Below are 9,609 nucleotides of genomic sequence, written 5' to 3'. Positions count from 1 at the left end.
GTGTGTGTGTGTGTGTGTGTGTGTGTGTGTGTGTGTGTGTGTGTGTGTATTGGTATAATCATGCCATGGCACACACGTGGATGTCAGAGGGTCAGAGGACAAGTTTTGGGAGTCAGATCTCTCCTTCTACCAGGTGAATCCTGGGGATCAAACTTAGGTCAGGTTTGGCAGTAAGAAGTTTCACTTGCTGAGCCATCTTATCAATCCTTCCTTTAAAAAAAATGCTGAGCTGGAGAGATGGCACGGTGGTTAACAACACTGGCTGGTGTTCCAGAGGTCTTGAGTTCAAGTCCCGGCATCCACTTGGTGGCTCACAACCATCTATAGTGAGATCTGGTGCCCTCTTCTGGCATGCTGTGGAAACAGCATTCATATGCAAAAATACATAAGTAAATGTTTTAAAAAACTTGTTCCTTTTTCCTCTCCCATCCTCGTCCCCACCCCATTTCCTTTCTGTGTTGAGAATGATGAGGGGTCAGGGTTCTGGGCATGCTACACACTCACTCTGAGCCACACTCCAACTTTTTACTGCAGGTGCTTCAGTACAAACCACTGAAGTGAGCATTTTTTATATCCAACTTTTATCACTTCAGTAAGTGTTTTGCAAACTGCGTCTCTAGCACCGGAATTGTGGTATGGAGTATAAATATTTAAGTACTTAATGGAATAGAATGACTTGCTAAAATCAGTTACCACATCCCATTAAGGAGTCCCGTCCCCCACTCCTTTCCATTGTGAACTGCTTCCTGGCTTTAACTTAATATTTTGGTGGTGAGATCAAACCCAAGCTATAGAAGGTGTTCTGTTACAAGCTGCACTCCTCGTCACAACTGTTTCCTGCATTCCCTTGGATGTATTGATTATGGAGAGACCAAACAAATACTTCCAGCTCTTTTTAACCAAAAGCCAGATATAATTTTAAAAACTTTTTTTGGTCTAGTCTTTGGCCTTGAAATCCAAGGATGACCTTGGGTTTCTGACCCATCAGCATCCATCTCCCCAGTGCTGGTTTACAGATACAGCTGCGAACCTAGTTTATTCATGGCTGAGGATCAAATCCAGGAACCAACTGTACATTCCCAGCCCCAACTGAAAAATTAGTCTTATTGTTTTTTTACATGTCTGAGTGTTTTGCTTGCATGTATGTCTGTTTGCCCTGTGCACGCCTGGTGCACAGAGAACAGAAGAGGCTGTTAGATTCCCTGAGTCTCATCTTACGGTGTCTGAGCCACCAAATGGGAACTGAACCCAGGTCCTGTGGAAGAGTAGCCTGTGCCACCAGTAAACCAGCTCCAGCCCCAAAGATTTTATTTTATTTTATTTTATTTTGAGACTGGCCAGGAACTCACTATGTAGACCAGGCTAGCCTTTGCTGGGATGAAAGGTATGTATGCACTGCCATGTCCAGCTAGTAGATTTTTTTGCTTTTGTTTGTTTGTTTGTTTTTGGTTTATCTGTAGCCTTGACTGTGCTGGACTCACTTTGTAGGCCAGGCTGGCCTCGAACTCAGAGATCCTCCTGCCTCTGCCTCCCAAGTGCTGGGATTACAGAGGTGCACCACCGCACCTGGTTTAATTTTTAATATTTAAAAAAGTTTCTCCTTTGTACAAAGAAATATAAGGAAAAAGATGCATTATTGTGTAATCTTTGAAATTTTAAAATAATTTTTCTTACTCGAGGACTTTACCTGTGCACAGTACAATATAATCATATTTACCCCCCCCATTTTCCTCCTCCAGCTCCCCCCACATGTGCCCCAATATGTCGTTAAGTTCAGTCAGTCCTGGCCCAGTGGAGCTTGGGAAAAGCCGCCAGTTTTTCCACTCTTGAGCATAGGATGGTCTCCCTCCCTGCACCTGTCAGCTGCGTGCCAGTCTATGCTGGACAGTGGCTACCCGGAGCTTAGGTAGGTTTTGTGCTGCCAACTAAAGCTGCTCTGAGTTCATGAGTGAGGCAGACATGTCCTATCCAGAAAGCAGACTTTCACAGCACTTACAGCTTCTGCTCCTCTTCCCCAACCTTCCCTGAGACTGGAGTGCATGCGTGCGGGTGTGCAGTGATAAATATGTCCCATTTAGGGATGAAAATTCAGTACCTTTTTCTTAGTACTTTGGCTAATTAGAAATCTCTACACTAAGGGATAACCAAGGCAAAAAAAAAAAAAAAAGACTCTATAAGTACAAATATTTAGAATGCAGTTGAAGACATCAATTGAGCAGAATAATGATAGAATAATGATAAGACTCTGGGGTCTTATCATGTAGCCCTGACTGTCTTGTTCTGTAGGAACTTACTTTGTAGGTCAGGCAGACTTCAGATTCACAGAACCCCACCAGCCTCTGCCTGGAGTGCTTGGTTGGCCACGGGCTTTTGGCCAGAATTACAGTAACAGATGTGAAATGGGATACCTGATAACAGCTGGGCCCTAATTGCTCCTGTAGGCACATGTTGCCTGGCAGACCAGAATTTTACTGGGTAAGACCACTGATGGCTGTTCTCTCATAGAACCTCTGGCACTATTAGAGCTAACTAGCAGGAAGGAAGTTTCCTAGTCAACTTGAGGTTCATCTCTCTATGTCCTGCAATTGATGTGAGTGGTGTTTTCAGTAATACAGCCTTAGTGTGTGGTTATGAGACATTAAAACATTTTAGACGAGCAGGGCAATGGTGGCATATGCTTTTAATTTCAGCACTTGGGAGGCAGAGGCAGATGGACCGCTGGCTTAGAGGCCAACCTGGTCTACAGAGTTTCAGGATAGCCAGGGCTATACAAGGAAACCCTGTCTGAAAAAAAAAAAAAAACACAATATGTATGTATGTATTTACATTAAAGACTATAGAGCTGGAGAGATGGCTCAGTTGTTAGGAATATCCACTGCTCTTGCAGAAAACTAGATTTTGGTTCCCAGTACCCATGCCCGGCAGCTCAGCAGCCATGGGACCTGATGCCCTCTTCTGGCCTCTTTGGGCATCTACACTCACCTGTGCACACACATACATGTTCACATAATTAAATAAAAATAAATCTTTTTTTTTTAAGCTGGGCATGGTGGCACACAACTTTGATCCCAGAATTCAGGGAGGCAGAGGCAGGTGGATTGCTATGAGTTCTAGACTAGCCTGGTCTACAAAGTGAGTCCAGGACAGCCAAGGTTACATAGAGAAGCCCTGTCCTGACCCCCCCCCCCCCAAAAAAAAAAAAAAAGGTTTGCTTTGTTTTTTGAGACAAGGTTTCTCTGTGTATCCCTAGCTGGAATCCACTCTATAGAACTCAGAGATCCATCTGCCTCTGTTTTTTTTTGAGCTGATAGTAAAGGCGTGTGCTACTATGCCCAGCTAAAATAAATCTTAAAAAAAAAAGAATTTAAATTATTTTGTCTTTGTCTTATTTTTTTTTTAATTTTATGTGATGTTTTGCCCAAATGTATGTCTGTGTGAGGGTGTCAGATCCCCTGGAACTGGAATTAGAGGCAGCTGTGAGTTGCCATGTGGGTGCTAGGAATTGAACCAAGGTCCTCTGGAAGAGCAGTCAGTGCTCTTAACTAGAGAGCCATCTCTCCAACCCCTAAGAAAGAATATGATCAAGGTCATGCCTTGTAATTCCAATACTTGAAAGGAAGAGACAAGATTGCTGTAAGCTAAAAGCCAGTCTGGTCTCCATCAGTTACAGACTAGCCACAGCTTCATAGTGAGACTGTCTCAAAAATATACAAAAACAAAGCCAAAACAACAAGGAACACTTGATAAAAAGTTAACAATGCAGGATGCACAATAGAAAGTATCATCTAACCTGGTTTCTCTTTCCAGAGTTACCACTGTAAACACTTGTGTAATTCTTCCTAGACAAATAATATCCAGTATGTAGTGGGAATTGTGGCATTTACAGATGTTCGGTCTAATTCTGGCCAACTTGCCTTTCTTTTGGTTGAGGTAGCAGCTTTCTTTAACTTTTTTTTTAAAGTTCACCCCCCCCCCCCATCATGGGTGGATCTAGAGGCTCACATTTCAGTTGGACACATGTGGACTCTAGTAAAGTGATTCAACAGAATGGTCTGATTGGAGACACAACCAAGGAATCTGTCACTTATGACAGCAGGGAGCAAACTATAAACACAGCTAGAAAATCTTTGCTTAGATCCCTGAATTTTATACTGTTTACAGCATGTTCCCTGGGTCTGATGATCTGTTCTGTTTGCTCTTTTGTTCCCCTGCCTGGCTTCCTGCCTGGTAGACAGGTGCTCCCCCCTGAGCTACAGGTTCTTAGAGCAGCATCCTCATTTCTGATTTTATATACATCTTCAAAAATGAGGGAAGGGTACCAGTGACTGTATAGCGGCCTTCCATTCTTGTTTTCCTCACACCCTAGGGAGCATTGTACACTTGTGTCATCAATTTTGCATTGTTTGTTTGTTTCTCCAGACAGGGTTTCTCTTTGTACCCTTGGCTGCCCTAAACTTACTTTATAGACCAGGCTGGCCTTGAACTCACAGAGATCTCTCTGCCTCTGCCTCCCTGATTACTGGAAGCATAGGCGTGTACCACCGCCCAGCTTCTGGTGTGCATGAAAACAGAGCATTAATATACATAAAATAAATAAGGAAATCTTAAAAAGAAAGAAAACACGTCTTCATGTTGATCTTCAGGAAATTTGCCCAACAGAGTGGGGTAACACCCAGGAAGCAGTCATACCATAGGCAGTGAGGGGCCCCCACACCCAATCACACCATGTGAGATACATGAGGAATACACAGTGGCAAGCAGGGAAGGCAAAGCAGCAGCAAGAAGCCAGCCAGAGACAAGGCCCGGGGCTCTGCCTCCCCAAGGTGTGCCTATTGCAGCTGTGCAGAACGAGGCGGGTCTCCAGGCAAGCCGCCTGCCCACTGCATCGTGGCGTCTGCCACCTTCCCTAGTGCATCTCAAGAGGGTCTGCACCAGACTTACAACTCTGTAGGGGAAGATCTTTTAAAACTTTTAGGGTTTTTTGTTCGTTTGTTTGTTTGTTTTTACTATTAATGAATGGCTCCCCACTTTCCATTTTTCTGTCTGGCTTCCCACGAAGGAACTGGGCTTCGTGGGATGCTAGAACCTCACACTGAGATGAGGAAGCCCCTATACAACCTCACTCTGTGACACTCCTTACTGACGGCCATGGAGCACACTCCTGCTGTCAGATGCTCCTCTCACTAGGTTCCCTCAGTTCCCAGCCATCCTATGGGTTTTCAGGGCTCTAGAATGGGATGCCTTTCGCAGGTGTGCATGTTCCACATGGGAACATCTATGGCATTCCTCTTCCATCTCACGAGCCCAGCTGAGGTCTAACCTGCTTTGTTTCCCCTCCAGGGAAAGCCATATGTGTTTGACCGAGTGTTCCCCCCAAACACGACTCAGGAGCAGGTTTATCATGCATGTGCCATGCAGATCGTCAAAGGTAAGACTTGTAATCATAATGTATTTTCCCATGTTCACCATCACCCACCCCATACACACACACACACACACACACACACACACACACACTTCAGATCTCTTTTTCTGCTTTCTCTTCCAGATGTCCTTGCTGGCTACAATGGCACCATTTTTGCTTATGGACAGACATCCTCAGGGAAAACACACACCATGGAGGTGAGGGATCTGACCTGGGGTATGAGGAAGGTTCATAGAAGATCAAGGAATCTCCGTTGGGGGAAACCCAGGGATGAAGGGTGGATGGGTCTGGAGGATGAGAAGAGGTTTGGAGGAATCCCTTTGCCCACCTACTTTCCCTCCCTCTCCTGACCCCTGATGTCCTGTGACCTGGAAAGTCAGCAGCAGTAGACGTCCAGGCATGCTGACATGGTGGTGATGATCCCCCGAGAATGCTCTTAAGCCACTCCCTACCTCTGTGCCCCCTGCCAACCTCTGAGCTGTCTCACTGTGAGTCTCAGCCTCACTCACGCCTTCGTTCCTCAGGGCAAGCTGCATGACCCTCAGCTGATGGGCATCATCCCTCGGATTGCCCGGGACATCTTCAACCACATCTACTCCATGGATGAGAACCTGGAATTCCATATTAAGGTGACTAGCCAATAATGGCTTCTGGGGCCCCAGCAGGGAGGGGCTGAGAAGGAGAGACCTGGAATGAGCCAACTAAAGCTTTACTCTTTCCTCCAACTTACCTCAGTGGCTCACCAAGATGTCCTAGCCTGTGCTTTCCAGCCACCGCTTGTTCTTCCAGAGGTCCTAGTTCCCAGTGCACACGTGGTGGCTCACAACCATCTCCACCTCCAGTTCCGGTGGAGCTGCTGGGCTCTATGGGATCCATGCATGTACATGATACACAGACATACAAGTAGCAAAAGATAAATGAGATTAGAACAACCACAGACCATCTTCTCACACTGTCCCCTTTCTCACTGATTAGGTGTCTTACTTTGAGATTTACCTGGATAAGATCCGGGACCTTCTGGATGGTGAGTGGTTGGTCCCAGTTGATAAAAACATGTGAGGAGGCTGAGGACAGTCATCCCACCTTCATCCAGAGATTGGTGGGGTTGAGCATTGGGGACAGGCCTCTTCACACCAGGGTCCTCTGGTTCTTTACCCCACAGACTTTTCAGTTAGGAATGGTGGCACTTGCCTGTAAGCCTAGCTACTTGGGAGGCTCGGAGGCTGGAGGACTGTGATTTTGAGGCTACCCCGGGAAACCTAGCAAGACTGTGTCTTAAAAGGAAAGAATAAGAAGGGGCACGGTGCCTGGTCGCACCTGGCATGAGTGAGGCCTTGGGTCAAAGTCTAATTAACATGGGGGGAACAGAGAAAGGAGGAGGAAGAGGGACTGGACTAAAGGCAGAAGTGCTTTCCTATCGTGTGTGAGGTGCTGGGTTCAGTCTCCTGTGAGACAGAAACAAACAAAAGAAAAAGATCTCTCCAAGCCTGGAAGAGTCAGGAGATGCGCTCAAAGGCTCGGTGCTCGGTATGCAGAGCCCGAGAAGAGTCCTGGGAGGAGGAGGGAAGAGCAGAGCTTCCTGTAACCTGGGGAGCCTTCCTACCTTTAGATGACTGCAGAGCGCCTAGGGGTGGGAGCACTGGCCTCTCACACTGCTCTGTCTCAATTCAGTGACCAAGACAAACCTGTCTGTGCATGAGGACAAAAACCGGGTGCCGTTTGTCAAGGTGAGAGCGGGGTGGGTTCTTGTGTGTGGCTGGGTGTCAGGTGTGTGTGATGGAGGATGGGCCAGTGACCCCGGAGCTGGGTGATGGAGATGTGCCAAGAGGGACTTAGAAGTGACCCCTGACGGTCACTTGGGTGGCATGTGGGTAGCTCAGTCTGAAGAACAATGCTTATGGCTACCACCCACCTCCTGCAGGGCTGTACCGAACGCTTCGTGTCTAGCCCAGAAGAGATTTTGGATGTGATCGACGAGGGGAAGTCAAACCGACACGTGGCTGTCACCAGTGAGTGGGGACACGGAGAGCTCTTCTGTGCCCACTGGGGGCAAGCGAGCAGGGAGGAGGGGCCGCCTGCCTGGGAGATGGCACAGTAGGGATGGCCAGAGGCCCTTTCCCTCTCCGAGGTTGGAATGGCAGTGGGCTCTGTCCTGTGTCTCCTGCAGATATGAATGAGCACAGTTCCCGGAGCCACAGCATCTTCCTCATCAACATCAAGCAGGAGAACATCGAGACGGAGCAGAAGCTCAGTGGGAAGCTCTACCTCGTGGACCTGGCTGGAAGCGAGAAGGTTGGTGATCTATGCAGTGAGGTGGGGGCGGGGGGTGGAAAGGAACCCTTGGGGAAGATTTGACTTTTGTTAAATTAAATTTGAAAGAAAGATAAGTTTGGTCATATGTTCTGGCAATTCAGTGTCATTCTAGCACTTGGGAGGGACAGGCAGATACTATGAACACCAATAACAAGCAAACATTTCACCATTAAAATACATCATGGGGAAATGGTTCAATAGGTAAGTGATTTGGTGTGCAAGCCTGAGGACCTGAGTTCAGATCTCCAGAAGCTACATCTAGCTAGGCCTGTGGCTCAGGTCTGTAATCCTAGTGCTTCTACAGTTAGAGGGTGGGGTGATGAGCAGCAGAGACCAAGGTAGAAATCTCAGACCAACACCTGAGGTTATGCTCTGACCACACACATGCTCGTACCCTCCCCACCCATCTTTCACACACACTCTCTCTCTTAATCCAAGACTGAGGACATAACTCAGTAAAGCCTTTACTGAGGAGGTGTGAGACCCTAGGCTTGACCTCCACCTACCACTGCCTAAGCAGGGCGCACTGGTGTGTGCCTGTTATCCTCGCACTTGAGAGATGGAGGCAGGAGGCTCAGACTGCTCAGGTTCATCGTTAGCAATGTAGGGAGCTCTTGCCAAAAGAAAACACAGTTGGTAGAGTGCTGCCGTCCAGGCGTGAGGACCCGGGTTTGGTCCCCAGTGCCAGCATGGTGGCGCATGCCTGTGAGTCTAACACTAGGGGCGTGGAGACGGCCAGATCCTTGGGGCTCCCTGGCATAGCTTAATCAGAAAGCCCCAGGTCCCAGGGACACACACACACACACACACACACACACACACACATACACACGGAACAAACAGTCCCGAGTCAGGCCTGATGTTGTACATCTGTAATCCGTGCAGTCAGCAGGCTTGGATACACAGCGAGACTCTTCCCACTGTTACCCCCAAACAATGCAGTCAATTTAGCTTGCTCTCGAGATCACATGTGGCCATTACTACCAAATTCTAGGACATTTCTGTTACCCACTCACAGTCACTGCCCATTCCTTCCTGACACCATTTCCTGGCAACCCCTGATTTACCCTCTGGCTCTGAGTTTGCCGATCATGAATATTTCATATAAATGAAATATATGAAAGTATATGAAGCGGGGGCAGGTGGGCCTTCAGCAGGAGAGTTCAGGGGTGGAGGAAGTGTCTTCCTGATCCTCAGGCACCTCCTTTATCCGGTTCTCCGTTCCCTCCCTCTTTTTGCACTGGGCCTGTCGAAGTGGGGGAGCTGTGGTTAACCCCTCCTCCCCTGTAATTCTCTGACAGGTGAGCAAGACAGGGGCAGAGGGAGCCGTGCTGGATGAGGCAAAGAACATCAACAAGTCGCTGTCCGCCCTGGGGAACGTGATCTCCGCTCTGGCTGAGGGCACTGTGAGTGTCCCCTCGTTACCCCTCAGCCTCTTCCCTGTGTCCCCGCTTGCCATTCCTGCCCAAAGGCATGAGCTGCTAAGTCTCCAGTGAGCATCGCTCTCCTTTGTTTCCCTGCTGAGATCATTCTTCTCACCCACGCCGCCTACTCTAGAAAAGCTACGTGCCATACCGTGACAGCAAAATGACTCGGATTCTCCAGGACTCGCTGGGAGGAAACTGCAGGACCACCATGTTCATCTGTTGCTCGCCCTCCAGCTACAATGACGCAGAGACCAAGTCCACCCTGATGTTTGGGCAGCGGTCAGTGCCAGGGACCCCAGAGGGTCCGGGCACCCTGCCCGTGTCTCATCCCTTGCTGTTCTCTCTCTCTTTCTCACATACACACACACATGCATACACAGGCACATGCAAGCACACACATGCACACATACATACACACTCACACACATGGCCATGCACACACAC

The 9,609-nt window shown here is 48.1% G+C and overlaps 1 protein-coding gene across 1 annotated transcript in view; it reads left to right on the top strand.

The window, feature by feature from the left end:
- The window catches only part of Kif5a (kinesin family member 5A), a 36,913-nt gene that overhangs the window by 10,763 nt on the left and 16,541 nt on the right, over positions 1-9,609 (top strand). Inside the window, exons 2-10 of the mRNA XM_055612040.1 lie at positions 5,341-5,428; positions 5,549-5,622; positions 5,950-6,054; positions 6,401-6,449; positions 7,097-7,152; positions 7,347-7,434; positions 7,593-7,717; positions 9,040-9,144; positions 9,296-9,444. Of these exons, the coding sequence (XP_055468015.1) occupies positions 5,341-5,428; positions 5,549-5,622; positions 5,950-6,054; positions 6,401-6,449; positions 7,097-7,152; positions 7,347-7,434; positions 7,593-7,717; positions 9,040-9,144; positions 9,296-9,444 (839 nt within the window). The remainder of the gene's footprint in view (positions 1-5,340; positions 5,429-5,548; positions 5,623-5,949; positions 6,055-6,400; positions 6,450-7,096; positions 7,153-7,346; positions 7,435-7,592; positions 7,718-9,039; positions 9,145-9,295; positions 9,445-9,609) is intronic.

This window comes from Psammomys obesus, unplaced genomic scaffold, assembly GCF_907164565.1.
Source record: "Psammomys obesus unplaced genomic scaffold, mPsaObe1.curated_primary_1811, whole genome shotgun sequence".
NCBI lineage: Eukaryota > Metazoa > Chordata > Mammalia > Rodentia > Muridae > Psammomys > Psammomys obesus.
The sequence above is the reverse complement of the archived record's forward strand: the minus strand, read 5'-3'. Positions and strand labels throughout refer to the sequence as shown.